General features: G+C 36.2%; 1 protein-coding gene across 14 annotated transcripts in view; it reads right to left on the reverse strand.

The window, feature by feature from the left end:
• The window catches only part of C1H8orf34 (chromosome 1 C8orf34 homolog), a 222,892-nt gene that overhangs the window by 110,154 nt on the left and 94,380 nt on the right, over window positions 1–18,358 (reverse strand). For all 14 annotated transcript variants that reach the window (XR_015285841.1, XR_015285846.1, XR_015285843.1 and 11 more), the window contains 2 exons: window positions 17,209–17,344; window positions 69–154 (listed from right to left, as the gene is read on the reverse strand). Coding sequence is in view for 7 of the 14 variants with exons in the window: in XM_086885697.1 (XP_086741823.1) it covers window positions 69–154; window positions 17,209–17,344 (222 nt within the window). In the remaining 7 variants the exon portion in view is untranslated. The remainder of the gene's footprint in view (window positions 1–68; window positions 155–17,208; window positions 17,345–18,358) is intronic.

Consider the following 18,358-nt stretch of genomic DNA (forward strand, 5'->3'; position numbering starts at 1 on the left):
CCTACTCTCAAATTCAAGATGTTGATGTTTGGGGTTTTTTATGAGCAGCAAATATTTATATAACTTACCATCAGAGTCTGACACTGCTGGCTCAGATGTCTGAGATACCATGGAGACATCTTCTGGCCTTTCTGCCAAATTATCCCCTTGCAATCTAAATTGTGGAAAAATGCAATGAAAACATTCGCAACATTATTCAATGGATAAGACACAGAAGAACGTTATCCCTGGCTACATACCCTGCTCACAACATTGCCCTAATTAAAAGAGCAGCATTCCTGAAAAGCCTACACTCTTAAAGCTGAACCATAACCTGCACTGCCTAGTAAACAAAACTAGCCTCTAAGGAACAGCCAACTGAATCCTAGCTTTATGCATTTTTGTAAGTCTTACTTTACAAAAGTGGGGGTTTGGTGTGCACCTGAAACTGCAAGCCTCCTTCCCTACCTTCCAAAATATTTTAATTGATTAGGACTGTACTGGATGTCCATGCCAATGTGTTGGCAGTGTGGTGGCCTCGGTGAGGAGAGGCCGGGGCTGCCCTGAGTCAGTCACAGGGGGTTCCACCTGGCTCCAAAAAGAAGGACATGTTTTTTTGGCTCTTCAGCCAAAATGGGGGCACCTTGGAGGAAACATAGTTAAGGAAGAGCCAGCCACAACACCACACAGGCAGAAGAGCAGGGAACAGGAAGACTGGGAAACAGCAGAGCACACACCAAGGTCAAAGGAGATGGTGCTCCACCTCTGAGCAGATACTCTCCTACAGCCCATGGTGAAATTCCAGACGCAATATCCCATGCACCTCCTGGAGGATCAACACCAGGGCAGGTGAGTATGTCCGGGATGGACTGTAGCTGATGGAGATCCCACACTGGAGCAGGTGAAAAGTGTGGTGAGGAAGGAAGGGCAGAGAGGACCTGTAATGGACTGACCACAAACCCCCATTCCCTGTCTCCCCTGCACTGCTCAGTAGGTGGGGAGAGGAGTCTGAAGTGAAGGAGTGAAGTTTGGCCCAGGAAAGGGAGGAGGAGGAGGAAAAGTGTGGTTTTAATGTCTGTCTTTTAGTTTCTCATCACCTAAACCTATTTTAATTGGAAATACATTAAACTAATATTCCCCAAGTCAAGTCTGCTTTGCCCATTACAGTAACTGACAAGCAATTTCCCTGTCTTCATCTTAACCCACAAGCTTTTACTTCCTATTTTCTTCTGTCTTCCTACTGGCTGGGTAGGGAACTGGCCCTTAGCCAAACTTAACCCACCACAGGGAAATATATGCAAGAATATTTCCTCCTCCTTTGTTACTTGTTAAAAGGAAAATACAGTAATTATGGCAGACTTTGTCTTCAGGCTTTCCCGCTGCACCAGCTGACTGCAATGCCTTGACAGCAATTTACACAACTAATGCTTGTATCTGCTTTTTCAAATGAATATCCCAGGAGTCCCACCATCCTTCTCCAGGCTCTTATGAATCCTGAGCACAAATTCTGCTCTGAAGAAGTGCATTGTAGCTCTAAATGCAATATAACTGCCATTTACATAAAGGTTATCTTACCTTGGATTTATTCAGACATGAAAAGAATAAGAAAAATGCAATTCAATTTTGCAGAGCCCAGGAATCATAAAAATGCATTGAAGTAAAACCTTGGGGAAAGAAATAACTTATCTCTTTGAAGAAAAAAAGTTCTTTTCACTCTGTATTCCTACTCTCTGCAGCTGTTTTATACCGAGCTTGAAATTAACCCTTGAAACCAAGCAGAACCTCTTTATCTGCCCTAGCTAAATTTCACATTTTATGACTCTCACTTGTATCTAATATATATGGATCTTTAGCCATCTATTTGTTTATATTCCTCAAAACTATTTCCCCAACAACCCCCTCTCCCAATTACTTTTTATTGCCCCTAGAATGATTTATTTATATTAAAATAAAATAAATTCATAATATTTCTTATCTAAGGTGGCAGATCCACAGAACATCAAACTCAAGACAACAAAATGTAAAACTTAGAAGCTGTAAACATAATTTTTAAAATTACTTCTATGAATCCTTTATAGCTCTGTATCTGTCTTCTAATCCTCTAGTTGCCAATTCTTTAAAAGCCTAGCTTGTCAAACAGAATCAAATAACTTTGTATCCTAAAGATATTCAAATAGGGAGAAAATAAATTGCAAATGAAATAACTATGCAAAAAAAGGAAGATCTCAAGAATCACATAATTCTCCACTGCAATACTATTCACCCATTCTCCTTCATTACATACACAAGCACATTTACTGCAAGCACATTTTCAGTCTTAGAAAGATATGCACGAAATTGCAGGAACCAGACGTGAGATACTCTTCTGTCCAGCCATGTTGGGAATTCATTTGTATTTAACTAAAAGGACAATTACTCCAACCTTTTCTACTTACATTACAGTCATATAAAAACTGTCTCTAGAAGTAGGAGTCACTTCTTTTATTCCATCAGAATTTTCAAGATTTTATAATATGTTCCCATTCTGAGCTTCAATAAATCCAAACTAGACATGAATAACTGAAAGTATTCTTACCTTATTCTAGAATTTAGATATATTTAAGTGGTCCATGGCTTCTTGAAGAACACACACACACAAAAAAAACTTTTTTATGTATCTAATCAGAAAATCCATTTCATATGATTTTACTTTGCAGCAAGAAATGGCTGGGGTACTGGATGGATGGGAGAATAGGATGTTTGACATATCTGTACTTTATTTTCACATCAAATTTCCAATTTATTTATGTATTTGTTACATATATGTTCATATCAGTATAGATTTTCATGAAACTTAAGCAACAAAAAACTATTTCTTGCCAAAAGAACTCTGGTACTAGGACTATTACAATTTCTTCTTCAAAAGTAGTATTGTTCATAAGACATCTCCACAGTAAAATGAAAATACTTAAAACTGCATAAGCAGAAAGAAGTACAGATTAGAAAGACACAGGTTTAGAAGAGTTATCTATAAACTATCTTAGTAGCAACTTGATGGACTACTTCAGCTTTTAACCAAAACATTCTTTCAGCTATCAATTATTTTAATGTGAGTCTAAATTTGATACCTGATAGCCAACATGTTTCCCCATATCTGTTTCTAGTGTGATTTTTTGCTTAGAGGACATTGTTTCAGATATATTAACCAGCTGCAGGTTGGAGCTTCAAGAGCTACAAAAGCAAACAGCCTAAAGGTAAGTAATTCAATTTTCTTTGACCCTAAAATGCATTATGTAGGGCTTCTTCCAAGAAATCTTAAGGACTTCAGGACCAAAGATATTCTGAATAAATTCTATAGACTCAGTGCAGAAGCATTATACAGGGTCTATCACTACAAACAAGCTTGTGGCTCTGTGAATCACAGTCCTCCTGGCAGTATGATTTAAAAATATGATTTAAAAATTCACAGAATGGGTCTGACTGGATGTGCCCACAGTGGGCAATCTGATCCAACCTCCCTGCTTGAGCAGGGTCACCCTAGATAGAGTACATAGCACAGGGTTGTGTCCAGATGGCTCTTGAATAATTCTAGTGAGGGAGACTCCACAACCTCTTTGGGCAACCTGTTCTAGTGCACAGTCACCTGCACTAAAGAATTTCTTCATGTCCAGATGGAACTTTCCATGCATCAGTTTCTGCCTATTGCCCCTTGTTCTATTTCTTGGCATCATCAAGGAGAGCCTGGATCCAGCCTCTTGAAAACCTCCCATCAAACACTTGCAAACATTGTTAAGGTCCCCTCTCAGTCTTCTCTTCTTGAGACTGAACAGGCCCAGCCATTCCTCATAAGAGAGATGCTCCAGCCCCTGCATCACCTTTGCAGCCCTTCACTGGACCTGCTCCAGGAGCTCCTTGTCTCTCTTGTCCTGAGGAGGCCAGAACTGGACACAGCTCTTCACATGTGGCTTCACCAGGACTGAGTAGGGTTAGAATCACCTCCCTCAACCCACTGGCAATGCTCTTCTTAATGCACCCTCAGGACACCATTGGCCTTGGCCACAAGAACATGCTGCTGGCTTAAGGACGGATGCTATCTACCAGGACCCCCAGGTCCTTTTCTGCAGAGCTGCTTTCCAGGAGGTCAGCCCCAGCCTGTGCTGGTGCGGGGGGTTCTTATTCCCCAAGTGCAGGATCCTGAATTTAGCTTTGTTGAATTTCCAATGGTTCTTCTCTACCCATCTCTCCAATCTGTGAAGGTTGGATGCAGGACAAATTCCTACCTGGGACTAGATGTAGACATACACCATGATTCTACTCTATGTCAACACTGCTGTTCTATGACATTCTTAAAATCAGTAGTTAGAGAAACTAAAGTAAATTTGAATACTAGAGTTGAAAGAACCCAACATAGTTCACATAATACTTCCAAGGACTACACAGGAATAATAAAAATAATTACAAACATTTAATTACAAGCATAGGTACTTTCTAACATCAGAGCTTAAGGAGAAGGAATAAAATATTCTAAAAACCAAGAAATGGAAATGCTTTGGATACCTCCATGTGAGATATATGCTCTCTAGTGTTCGTTATTTTCATAGAATACTGATTCAAAGCATGTGTATTAATAATTGTCTTGTGCTAGTGCATAACTGAGGTTGTACTTTAGGAAATTTCTGAGCCAAATAAAATTCAGAGGGTGATTTTCACAGACAGAGAAATTTAAATTATATTTAGGTTAATGCTATTTTGACCTAGCCTTCCTGAAGTATGTCACTTAAATAACTAAAATCCCATTATATTCATTCCTAAAATGAACCTGCAGATGGGTTATCATTTTTAGACAAAATCTCCTTTAATCCCAAATAAACGACAGGCAAGAATTATATAATTACTGTGCATGTGGCTGGCCTTCAAATTCTGGTACACAACTAAGGACTTATTTTTATTTTTAAACATAGGAAACTAGAGCTGGATAACTGTGCTCAAATTCTGCTGCTCCCTAGAGGTGAACAACAACAGAAACTGAAACTCCACTTGAGAAGAAATCCTGAAAACCTTGTATTTCAAGAAAATATAAATGTTTCTGCTGACTTTTTAGTAGTGAAGAAAAATTCCTCCAGGGTTTCCAGGACAGTAAAGGGCACTCTCCAAGGAGGAGGTGGGAAATTAAATGTCTAAGCACTGCAGCTCCAGCCATTCTCTCTGCTCGACCCCGTATCAGCTAAGTTTTGTTGAATCTGAATAAACACTGTAAAACATTTTGGTTTCTGTGAAATATTATTTCTGAACACACCCATTTAATTAGAAAATCTGTGTTGCTAAAGACTCAATTGACTTCTTTTAGCTGAATACAGTGAGAAGTAGTGGAAACTTCGGCAAAAAAATCCTTAATTCATTCAGCAAAAAGATAAATCATTCAACAAAAAGTTGTTTTCCTGATCAGCCGAAACAGGTGCATATTTTTAAGATCACAACAACAAAGTTCTCTGAAAAACAAAGGTAGCATCCAGGAGATTTTGACTTGCTGAATCACTTATTTTCCTTAAATTATTTCAAGGTAGGTTACCCATTCTCTTGAAAAAATCCTACCAAATAATTCCATGATTAATAGTCAATTTTTTTATAAAGTAGTTATTATTTTGTATCACAAACTCTAATATACATTTTGTAAGATTAATGAATATCATGAACTTATTAACAAAATAAACTTATTATACACATAACATGATGATGTTCCTTTGGCAGCCAAAGGGAATTTTCATCAGAGATGAGAACGATAAATTTGACTTATTTGACTTCCTTTTTTTTCTCTTTCAAATCATCTGCTTCCTTTCTGTAATTTAAAACTTCACATCTACATCTAATATCTTCTCTGATAGCACTGTAATACTGAATAACAATTTCCCTAGGACAAATACATAACTCCAGGGAACTTATAGCAACAGAGATCAGACAACAAAACTCCTGAAAGGCCCCACATGCTTTTAGGTTACACTAAATGTTTTCTTGCACCTTTCCCTAGCAACCTCAACACCAGAAAGAGTATTTTAAGCTTCATAATCATCTGTCCTGACTTGCCTATAATATGGTGAGTTTACTTCATTCTTTCTTCCCAAACATACTGATCCAAATTCTGATCTCATGTACCTTGACTTACTGACTCCACAAGTTCTGCACTCCCTTATACTGCTGTAAAATCCAAAGCTTTTTCAGCACCTAAATATAAAGCCAGGAATTTATGACTTATTCCATTTGTTTTACTAATGTCTTTTACAAATATAAAAAATATTAAAACTGAGCCAGAAGAAAATCCTATTGTATTCACAGGTATAGAGACAAAAAGATGTCAGTTTTCCAGTACAGACTGTACCAGTTAATATAACAGTAAAATTACATTAAATAAATATTATTAAAAAAATATACAGGCAAAAGTATTCTTTATCTGGTAAAACTCCATATCAGCTTTAGCCTCACATACTACCATCCTAATGAAGATTAGATGTTAAAAAAAGGTTATATGATTTTTAGATCACTGAACTGTAGAAGAAAAATGGCTTAGATCTATGGGAGGAGAATCCTCTAACAGAGGACTGTGAATTTGGTGAGAAATGAGAGTGGCTGCCACCTTTGAAGCAACAACAGAAAACCTCTGCAGCATGTCACCTTGTTGTATTAAGAAATCAGTGCCATAGTTTCTGTTTTCTACCTACACTAAAATACAGGAAACATCTGCACTGAAGAGAAATTAAGCATGAGAACTATTGGATTATTCTGCAGAACATCACCTAGGAAGGCAGACATTTCTAATATTAAACTATAAGACTACATGAATAAATACAGATATTTATTACAATTTCTGAATAAAATGTAGGAATATATGCTTAATGACACAATCAGCATGATTTCCAATAGAGATCTATAATTCCTTTAAATCTACTCTAAGGAAGTGATGCAAGGCCATCAGCCAGGAGCATGTTGTTACTACCAGCAATTCCATTCATGTGAGATGTACAGCATTTATATTATTTGAGTTTCATCCTGATCTAAGATACAGTTAATCTACAATAATTTCATTTTCACCAACACCTTTCAAACCACAGTCTGTTTCTTGCTTTGGCTTTCTTAGGGACACTATTTCTCAGTGCTTAAACACTAGAACACAGCAAATTATTTAAAAATTCATAAAACCAGTAGTTAAAAATGGATTTTGGTTGACATTCATTCTTTTGCAAATTAAACACACTATTTTCCAGTCAGTGTTGAAGATTTTTGTGGAAAGTTTCCATGTCACCAATAGTTAATGCTCAGCATAATGTTTTCAGCTGGTAATACAAGTATACACTTGCTGAGCAAAACTTACACATTGACACAGCCTGCAAAATAATCTTTTTTGTGTACTGTTTGCCTTTCCAAAATGTCTGAATGCAGGTCTTTGTGCCTTTAAATGAGTACGCTCTGCAGCTATTTCTGAGGAGAACCAAAAGTGGAAATATATTTCCCAGAGTAAGGAATCCATAAAGAGACTGAATTATCTAATCCTTTTACAAGATGGGGAATTAGGCCATTCTTATGGCAATCTTTTATCTGCTGCTGGCTTCAAACCATTATCTCACAGGAGAAAAATTACAGTCTTTGTCAGTCTTTTCAGACCTAACACTCTTTCTTCTCCTGTGAACCATTTTTTCTAGGACCTGTGAAAGAGTTTTGTGTGTGAGTATGCATTTGTGTTTTTAAGAGCTATATTAAACTGCTATCCAGAGCCTCAAATTATGACCAACAAGCTTCCTCAAGCTCATGATCTCCTGGCTTCCTCCCTATATCTTTTTCATCCAGAAAGAATATCTGTGGCTAATATACAGCACAGCGTTGTACAAAACCCAGAAAGAATCTATAAACATTGCCATAGAGAATTAGCTTGCAAAGCACACATCAAAGAGAGCAAAGGGAAAGAAGGGAGAAAAGCTGGGTAAAGCACTTGTCTTTTTAAATTATTGAGGGGGTTAAATGGGTTTTGTAGGGGAAAAGAGAAAGAGATGTCTTGACAAGATCTGCAAATGAAGGACAGAATGGAGCAGATGTTGCCCTCCATTAAACTGAGAGAGAGCAGAATAATTTTCAGGACCAGCAAAATAGTATTAATTTCATATTCAAATATGCTCCTACTTCCTTCACTTTTACAAATCAAGACTAGGACATTCAAAAGGCCTACAAAATCATTTACATCTACTGTTCTTAGAATTTTTCCACAGAAGTTTAAAATGTTTGCAAGTTCACCAACCTGCTCAAACAAGTTCTCTCTTTTAACAACCAGTCAAAAAAATAATTTAAAAAAAAATAATAAAAAATAGGTACTGTTGAACAATAGTTCTTACAAAAGATAGTCTAGTGGCACATCACTAATTCACAGCATCTTATGTTGCATTCTTCTGGCATAACCAAATGCACATATTAATACCTTGTCAGTTAAGTTAACTTAACAGATAAACTTGGTGCACTACCATGTTTCCAAAACCCAATTTTTCATAAGGTGTAAGTGTAAGCTGTAACTCACATGCAAATTTTATGTACCTAGTGCTCATGCCCTAAGTCTATTTTCACTAACATGTAAACACTTATCTTTCTTCAAACAAATGGAAGTCTTCCATTACTTTTATGCTGACTGACAGCTATTTAGGTAAAAAAAACAAGTCTACCTCACATGTGCATACTAGAAGGAAATAAAATAGCTGTTAAATCTAACAGAGAGGGCAAACTTCATCTGAAAACACTGGTCTCTTCACAGTTTATCATAATTTTTGGCAACCGATGACATTTTTATTATCACAGTATTTTGTGCAACTTCTGATAGGACTGAAACTATTGCTTGGTAAATTTACCAAGTGGGAACTTCACGTAAAAAAATAGAGAGAAAATAAGTCTGATGTCTCTGGGACTTCTGTCTAAGCATTTCATGTAAATCTTCTGTCTTGTTGCCTTCCTGAGACACTGTTAAGATTCTGAAAATAGAGAGACTGGCCATTCTTCCAAAACACACATTCATTGGGAATTTGCCATGAAACTAATTAAGGTTTTGGACTAAAAATTATGTTATCTTGTGCATTTCAGAGGTAAAACTTAGATCCATGAACTCAGAAAAAAATTGAAATCACACAGATATTCTCTATTTTGCATACAGTAAAATGTTCTAAAGAAATACGAGAAAGTGAAAGAAAATGGAAGCTAGTGTGTTATTCTGACAACTTAGCAAGTCAGCCTACCAAATCTTAAAAAATTATTTATTGTCTCTGCTTCTGATAACCACTAGGGCCAGTAAAAACATTTTCTGAATGATTTTCTTCTTCAGTGTTTTTCTCTTGTTTGGAAAGAACAAGATACCCAGGTGTTATACCATTCCAGGAAAGGAATGATAAAGTGATTTATTTTAGATGCACTTAGCACTTACAAAATCAAAAGAAAATGAACACATTATTTATGCATCAAAACTGGGCAAATTAATCACAGCCCAAACGCAACTCACTGAAAAAGCGAAGTGGATTTGTTTTGGTTTTATTTGCCACAGCTTTTTCTTTTTTCACATTTTTGTTTTTCTACTTTATAAAAAGTTTTTAACTAGCCAAAGGAAAAATATGGGGTTTGATCTCAATTTTCCAAAGTGAAAGGAGATTTTTAAAAGTTTTAAAGCACTACCATATGGAGTTTAATTTACTTGTTTGCCACTATTAAAAGGAAAAATATGCAAATAAAATATTTTGTTTAGGACAAAGTCTGTGAAGCTGGCACAAACAAACATGAGGAAAATTCAGCTCTTTTAAACAAGAGGTCCAATAAAACTAAGGTTAGAAAAAAATAGATAAAGGAAAAAAGAATGTAAAAGAGTGACATGAGTCATCTGGAATGTTTAGTACTTTCTGCCCTATAATAGCCACTTAGTACACAGTCAGAAAGATAATATGAAATGCATGACAGGAAAGAAAAAAATACATGTACATAATCAGAAGTTTTGATAAGATTTGAAGACATCAACTTCCTCAAAGTCTGTACATGAACCCTAATCACATAATTTTCCCACCAACATTCATTCTGTACCAACCACCTCAGTTTGGAAACACTTCTTTCCCCTTGGTACTTTGAGGTAATTTGTTCCCAGGTTTCAGGAAAATTAACAAAGCAGAAATTTCTCCCAGAAACTGAGTCACTAATCTGGCCTTACCACTATTGGCCAGACATACAAAGACTATTCTTTATGCAAATACATGTACCAAACCACACATATACCTGTGCCCATTCCCCAGTATTACATCACAGTGTACAGAGTCAAATAAGGGATTATATGGAGTATTTGAGAGGTTATTCTTTCTGACATACCTGTGTATTATTGACTAACAATATTAGAATCTATAAAGAAAAACAGGGAGTTATTTTATATTTAGCTTGAACAGGTTTTGCTCTAATTCCATCACCTCTGAATACTGCAGTTAAAGGGATGATTATAGTTCATGTAAACATACCAGAACCGCTTTTAAATTAGCATCTGCAGATTTCCTTCACAGAGCAGCTTTGACAATTCACATAGCAGTTAAGGAATATTTCCACATGTAGAACTTTTCCTGCTAGAATTCAATGCAGACATAGCTTTTTATTATGTCACCCAGGCAGCACACACTGTTACATATGGACAGGATAAGGGGAAAACAGCACATGGAATTTCAATGTCATTTAGTTCTGCATGCATTTTCAAGGTATTGCTCCCTTGGAGGTGACTGATGCCAGAATGCTCAATTTGGGAAAGAAATCTTACAGTCTGACTTGAACAGCAGCAGTCTGCTGGAAACAGAGCAGAAGCATCCACTGTGATGGCTTAATCTAATTTGGCAGAACATAAACCTAGATCACCTGCCAAAAAATGCACCAGTAGCAAAAGTTACATCTTCTCTCCTTCTGGGACCTATGGCATCTATAGAGGATGCTGGACGTTGGCCTTTTTTCACCCTACCTGATCAGCCTCTATCCCAGCGTTGCATGGTGCAACATCCATTCCCTGACACCTTTCAATCCGCAGTTCTAGTGTTATTTTGGGATTACATGCCTGGACAAGATAGGAAAACCGATCTTGTCTCAAAACACAAGTCAGCCATACCAACGGTTTCTGTTCAGGGAACACAATGACAGTGAGAACAGGCTAGTCATAAACAGTAAGGAAGGGATCTTGTGCAGAGTGGAAGCTGTGGAAGCTGAAGAGGCTTCCTTTCCTTTTCTTGAGGAAATCTTCCAGGAGCCTATCATCGTTGTCTGTTTTTTAAATGTAGTCTTTAATCAGTGTTTACGATCTTCCTCATATGGGTAATTAATTTCATTAATTTTTGTTGCCTTTAGTTTCAGGAGTGTTGTCTGGGTACAGTGCATACAGTAAAATGGCTTTTTAACAGCAGGTTTTTTCCTATTTGCAGTCATCAGCTTTTCTGCTTTTGGTAGTTAAACTAGATTCATTTGTCAAGCTTCAGACTATTTTCTCCACAGCTTATTATCAAGTTTTTCACCAAATGCTTCTTTATGACCTCAAATCTCATTAGTATTGTCAGAGCTTTGTGATACTGAGATAAAACACTTCCATACAAACTCTAAGATTATCAAATGGTTGAAGCTAGGATAATACCACAGAATTCTCCAACCAACCAAATAATTCCTGTTCTTTTCTAGAAATATAGGATGGTCAATTCAAACAACGCTTCCATGGTTTCCACCATTAATCTGAAGTTTATGTCAAATTATAACTGGCTCCTTAAATTCTTTTGTCTCCTCCCCTGTAGTTTCCTGGTTGTCAGGGCTCTATGTCATGAAGATCTACTCAAATTCCAGTGATGTACTGCAGAGAACTAATACATGATTCTGAATTTCACATAGCACCACATAGTTCATATGATTATATCTCAGGTATGCATGGATGTAGTGGAGACTATACTGTAGAAAACCAAATTTAAAAAAAACAGATCGTTAAAGAAAAGGTAACTGGCAAATAAACAGGCTAACTTGAAGACTGGTTGAAGGACAAGACATCTTAGAGGAGTAAAAGTCACAGATGATGCGCAGGGTGAGGTTTCACAGGCAAGGCAAACTGGCATGAGAATTTTTGAGTACTTTCTTCAAAACAAATTTTCCAAAAATATCCATAATTAATTGAACCATGCACGGAGTACTTCATTTATTCTACATTAACAGCTCAAGGATACAAGGTACTACACTTGAACTGTACTCCACATCCTAAGGGTGAGGGTAAAAAAAGTTCCATTTTGGTTTTTTTTAATTTATAGATTTACTTTGTTTATACATATATTTTTGATTCCTCTAGTATGTTAAAAGGCCTTACTACACTATCCTTTTGCTTTAACTAACCTCAAAATATTAACTAAAACGTTGCATCTCAAACCCAACATTTGTATGCGACTAGTGCTCCTTCCCAACATTCTTGTTCAGAAGCCTTCAAGCTTGTGGCACAGTATGTTTTCTATAATCCCATTTCTTTTTTAATCACATGCAACCCCTTTTTTGTATTCTATTGATGTTAAAAAGAATGAATGCAGCCCTTGCGCTATTAAAAACAAAAAGCTTCTTACTTTCAGGAATGCATTGGCAAGACTCCACAAGAACAAGATTTAACTTTTGAGCATGGCAGTGGGCATACAAGGCTAATGGGTGGTCCTTGAAAAAAAGAAAAAAGAAAACTCCTGTAATTCATTCAATAGTACATTAATATTATCTTTTACCTTATGGTTGATTAAATTCTTGCAAAATGCACAATGTGCAAGTCACAAAGCATATGAGAAATATGGAAGTGTTGTTTGACTTTTACAAATTGTCATTTAAATATCTATTTAAGCCATACAAATTTTCCTAAAGTGTAAGGATGTCTTATAATTCATTGGCCAAATCTGAAACTCATTTGTTTTGCCTGTGTGTGAGAAAGGATTCACAAAAAAATGTTACAGAATGAGTCAGTCTATTTTATAAATCAGCCGGACCAGCTGTGCCCTTAGACAAAGAAGGAATTATTATAAGAATTTTGCTCAAATTATCTAAATACAGATCTTTTTTACTAGAAGTGTCCCTGCTAATTTTTCAGGCTAAATAGAAAAAAGCAAACCTTCCAAATACAGGGGGTTTTTGTAGCCTTTTTTCTGTATCTATAAACCTTGTTTTGTTCCACCTTGTGAATGATGTCACCCCTTTATTTAGATGACTTAATATGCTACTTAACTTGCCCTGTAGTCCAAGAGCAGCTATGGGAATAACATTGTTCTGGTAGCTACTTCCCCATTTGAAAAACCTCTTAAAGCTGTTATCCATCTGCATTTCGCTCATCGTGTGTGAAACATCTATACAGAAAACAGTAAGCTCTCTGTTTCTTACAGTTATATGCCAGACTACAAACCAATTTATACTCCAGTAGAATTAACCCTTCCTTAAATTTCTCATCTCCCTCTGGGGATTTTTTTGCAAAGGTTTTTTGAGGTCTTGATTGCTTTGGGGGATTTTTTTCATTTTTTAAATCATAAGCTATAAAAACCAATTTGGTATGATAGCTTGAAAGCATTCCCCATTTTTATTTCCTGGCTGTCTAGGTGGAGAACTTAACCTTTTTTAAAAATTACTGACCTGATAACTATCTACCTGTTTATTATTTGAAGATGATTGGTGAAATTATAATGATTGAAGGTTAAATATCAGTTTCTAAAAAAAGTTACAAGTTTGGGAGTTTTATTCTAGTTCAAATTATGTCAATTCTGAATCTCATTTCTTATTATTCACAAACAAGTTTGTACTTTTGTCTAAGAAACTTAGGGCAAGTGAGACTATTTTCCCAAGTGCAGCGCCTCAACACCATTGTCCTCCACAATATAAACTGGATTTAGTTATAATTTAAAATTGGGTTTTATCTCAAATTATAAGTCACTTCCATTTGGCATTCATTTTTTGTGGTACAAAGGGAAGAAGCGAAACTGGCACTAAATGAAGACTGATCACAAGTATCTCAGCATGGAGGAAAACCATTGGTTTAGTCCATTCTTGTCACAAATCATTGTGTTCTCATTGTAGGAAGCTCCAGAAGCCACAGAAACATAAGACATATAGCTGCACCCTACTGCAGATGGTTTTATGTGCATACAAAATGAAACCAGCACTCTTCTCAGGCTATGGTAACCTACACATAGTCATAGATGTGTTCACTCTAATTCTCAAATAATGAGGGAGCACTAATGATCTATGGCAAGAAAATGTAATCCTAGAAGCAGAGGCATCCAAAACTTACACGCTATTTTAATGAAGAAATAGGGTGAAACTTCAATAAGAATATTTGTCCTTTCCAGGTGAGATACAAAATATTAAGCCAAATTAATTAAAGCTAGTACTGAAAAACTCCTTCAATTGTTTAAATAAAGCTCTCTCAGAAAAGCTCCAATATACCCAAGAAAGTGGGAAAACATCTGAAGGAGGTGTCATGGAAGGAAAGTTGAGAGAAGAGTAATGAGAGCAAAGCATTTTAAAAAAAATACAACCAGGTTGAAAGAAATCAATAATGCATGAGTAAAATCCAATTTTTGTCTGAGCCAATACATATGTTTCCTAATATTTGGAACTTTACCAATTAAATTTCAATTTAAAAGTTATATTTCTCCTAACGATAGCCAAAATACCTTCAGCAAACCTAATCTAGTATTCTGACTTGACAAGCTCTATTATCTACACAACACCACTGCCATTAGCTCAATCCATTTCAAATCATCTTGTACAACTGAAAAATGAGTAACATTAAGAGGAAAGATACCTGTTTAATTGTAACCAAAAGCATGCATAACAACTTATACTGACTTCTTTTCCAATTGTATTCAAACATATCTACAATCAAATCACATAGTATTTATACATACACTGAACAGCACACAAGACTACTTAGAAAATGGAGTATGAAAACATAAAAATATAATTTCTAAAACAAATTAATACACTAATAGGTTCTGTATTATGAATTTACATGAAATACTAGCCTTTTTCACAACAATGGAACAAAGGCCAACACTGAAAAACTGAGTCAGTGAGATGATCCAAATACTCAGACTCTAATTTTACAGCACAGTATTTTCAATGGCTATATCACTGCCTAACAGAAAATCTCTTGATTTTCTCTTGATGCTCTTGATACCAATCAGGAAAAAGCTATCTTCATGTCTTTGAAGCCACTTGTTTCATGCAACTGTCTGTACCCACTACTTCAGCTGCTGACTGAAGGCTCCAGACTAAACCCCTGTGCAGGTAATAAAAAGAGAACTAATTGCACTAATAACTGTCTTTAAGGGTGGAAAGATGTCCTCAGTAAGAAAGAAGGAATGCTCCAAAAGAATGGATAGACTTTATCACCTTGAAGGAAAAATTCTAGTTTCCTCACTACTGAATACAACAGAAATACCCATTTGTCTCTTTTGACTTCCCTTGCTCCTGGTGAAATGGTGTATTTTTTTTTAATTCCTTCAGTTTAAAGAAAATGCTGAACTGCAACAAGAGTGAAAAGAATCACAGGCATGAAGGTATAACCCAGCTACTCACCAATTTCCTTAAACATGGTAGGGAAATTATGGAAGGTATACAGGTAAAATAAAGCATTGTTTTGCATTCTCTGATAAGTGAAGTGACAAAAGGGATTTTGTGAGATCTTTGTCTCCCAGCTCATATTTTAAAGGGGGGAATCATTTATTACATGCAGTTAAAGAACAATAGCAATAGCCAAGGTTACTAGGTTTGGCTCAAGATCTGAGCCCTTTGTTCCCTGGTGTGCAGGATTGAGAGAATATATAGCATCTTGGCACCTGCTGTTAGCAGCTACTTAAGGGAATTCAAAATTTAATTAACCTTCATAGTAATCCATAAAAGATGTTATGTAAGCTCAGAACTTCAGAATTTAGAGAACTTAAGGTTTCTATATTCCTTACCTCTCTACTTATTAATCCATAGACAAGAGACGCCAGGTGAAAATATGTGCCCCACTTTCATGTAGGTAATTGTTTGGAAACATTTTACAACCTAAACAATTTGTATGAATTGGGAAGAATACCATGATTTGCATGTTTGCTCTTTTCTTAAAGCCTAAGGCCACACTTCTCTGCTGACAAGAAAAACTCTCTAGAATTATATGGCCATCCAGTCACTGCTGTTCTGACAGTACTGTGAGCTGAAGTTCCCTGAGGCTCCACAACCCTGCTAGAGATGCTATTGCACAAGTGATTCAGTCTGCCTGTAGCTGTGCTTCCAGAGCATCAGAAAATGTCTTCAAGCCCCTCTGTCTACATAAATGCTTTAGAAAAGTAGTAATTTACGAGCAAAATGGGGGGAAAAAGTAGATAAAAGTAGGGTGGCATATGGCCAAACTTTTGACTTAATTTCACCACAGGTTGCTTTTTATTTACAAGAGGCTAATCCGCTCTCAAACCACACAATAGAGCAGCCACTGGCAAAGGCAGGCAGATAAAATTGGCATGCCTCTGTATTGTTCTTGTTAATCTGAACCATTAACAGAAGGGTGAGAAGGCTAGTTTTGTCATTTAAACAGGCTTAAATCCTTTCTCCAAATGAGCTTTTGTCTACACAGAAGAATTCATCCAGGAAATTTAAGGGGCTTCTGTTAGTGTTGCATTCTCGAGTTGACTAAACTACAGGAATACTAACCTGTTTATTTGGTCTTCATACTGTAAATGCAAAAATTATTGCCAGCTGTCAAAACCAAAAGGGGTTCAACCTGACTAAATTATTTCTCAGAGGTAAAACAGGATAAGATTATAAAGTGCTAAGCAGCAACTATTTGAAATCCTGAACTGCACCTGTGCAACTAAATCTCCATTTATACAGGTGCTTTTCAAATTGGATTTGAACCCTTAAATTCCCTGATTCATCCCCTGAAAAACCACAGAAGCTCAAATAACTAATGAAACTCAGAGACAGAAGGGCTTAAAATAGTTTCAAGCTGTGAAGTAAGGCCTAAGACTAACTATGTTCTTTGATTCACTGTTGATGTGACATATCAAGCATAAACATAAGTTGCACAATTCAAATGCCAGAGGTCATAGGGTAGCCAGTAGCTATGTAATTTTTTTTTTTTTAGCACAGGAAAGGTCATCACCTGGCCGATAAGCACAATACACAGCCAAATACCTGAAATAAAAATGTATTGGTTAGCATGATCTGGTTTTGTTTTGATTTTACCTGGCACATCTTGCACAGATATTCAATGTAACCTTTGCTTGAGGCTCAGCCGTATGAGCGCTTCGAGTTTGATTGAATTTGCTCCCAGAAGACACCACACTTGTTACTCCTTCCATTCTGAGATCATCAAGATCCTCTGCAACAAGACAGAACAAGGGGATGAACACATGATTAAATTTTGTAGCAACAAAGGAGCCTCACCTGCAGTATCATTAAAAAATGGAACTGCTCAAAAATTGGGAAGAAGAGAGTTACTTGCATACTAATGGGAATATTAATGGGAATACTAATGGGAATACAAATGGGAAAAGACACTTGAGAGATTTTTTTTTTTTTATATATTAGCCCACTCTTATAAGGGGCTCCTTAAAAAATATTCAGTATAATTTCTATATCAAACCATCCTCCACACTTTAAAAATATTTATTTAACTGTTCAATTTCTAAAAAACTTGTCATCAAGAGATGCTGTCCAATAGCATATTGACACTGGGAATATTGAAGACAAAAATAATTTTTCGAGTGTATGCTACTCCTCTGTGTTTTTTTCATCATCTATTCACTTAGCAGTGAAAAAATATTGCTAAAATAAAAGTGTTCTGCTAAACCCAGAAAATGTTAAACGGACATAGATATCATTATGATCATATATCATCATATATATCACATATATATCATTGGAAGGGACCATAATGTGCATACTTAAATCTACTATATTCCTGTAATATGGGCAACTCATAATAAAAACTGAATTTTCAACTACTGTAAAACCATTGACATTTTGAAAGGAGACAGTAGAGGGTCTCAGAGAACTTTTTTCCCCAAGATGCCTCTGGACTAGTGTATCTCAGCTAGACTGTGAAAGAATTCTCTTGGTTTAGAGTCAAGTCATTCTTTAGAGATTAATCTCTATATTTTTTGCTAACACAAAACAGGCAAGTTCTCTATGCCTCATGTATTTATAAAGCCCAATTTTCAGTTGTTTATAACTTGATTAGACTCTAGCTGAAATGTAAACAAGTAAAGCACTGGCTAGCTTCTATTAAATGACCATATACTGACCATGTAACCACTCCATGTACTGACTGATGCATGTGGTTTATGGTACACACTATGTTAGCATCTGATTAAAACGTCTTTCAGATATTCTA

This window comes from Cyanistes caeruleus, chromosome 1, assembly GCF_971803275.1.
Source record: "Cyanistes caeruleus chromosome 1, bCyaCae1.hap1.1, whole genome shotgun sequence".
In the NCBI taxonomy this organism is placed as follows: Eukaryota; Metazoa; Chordata; class Aves; order Passeriformes; family Paridae; genus Cyanistes; species Cyanistes caeruleus.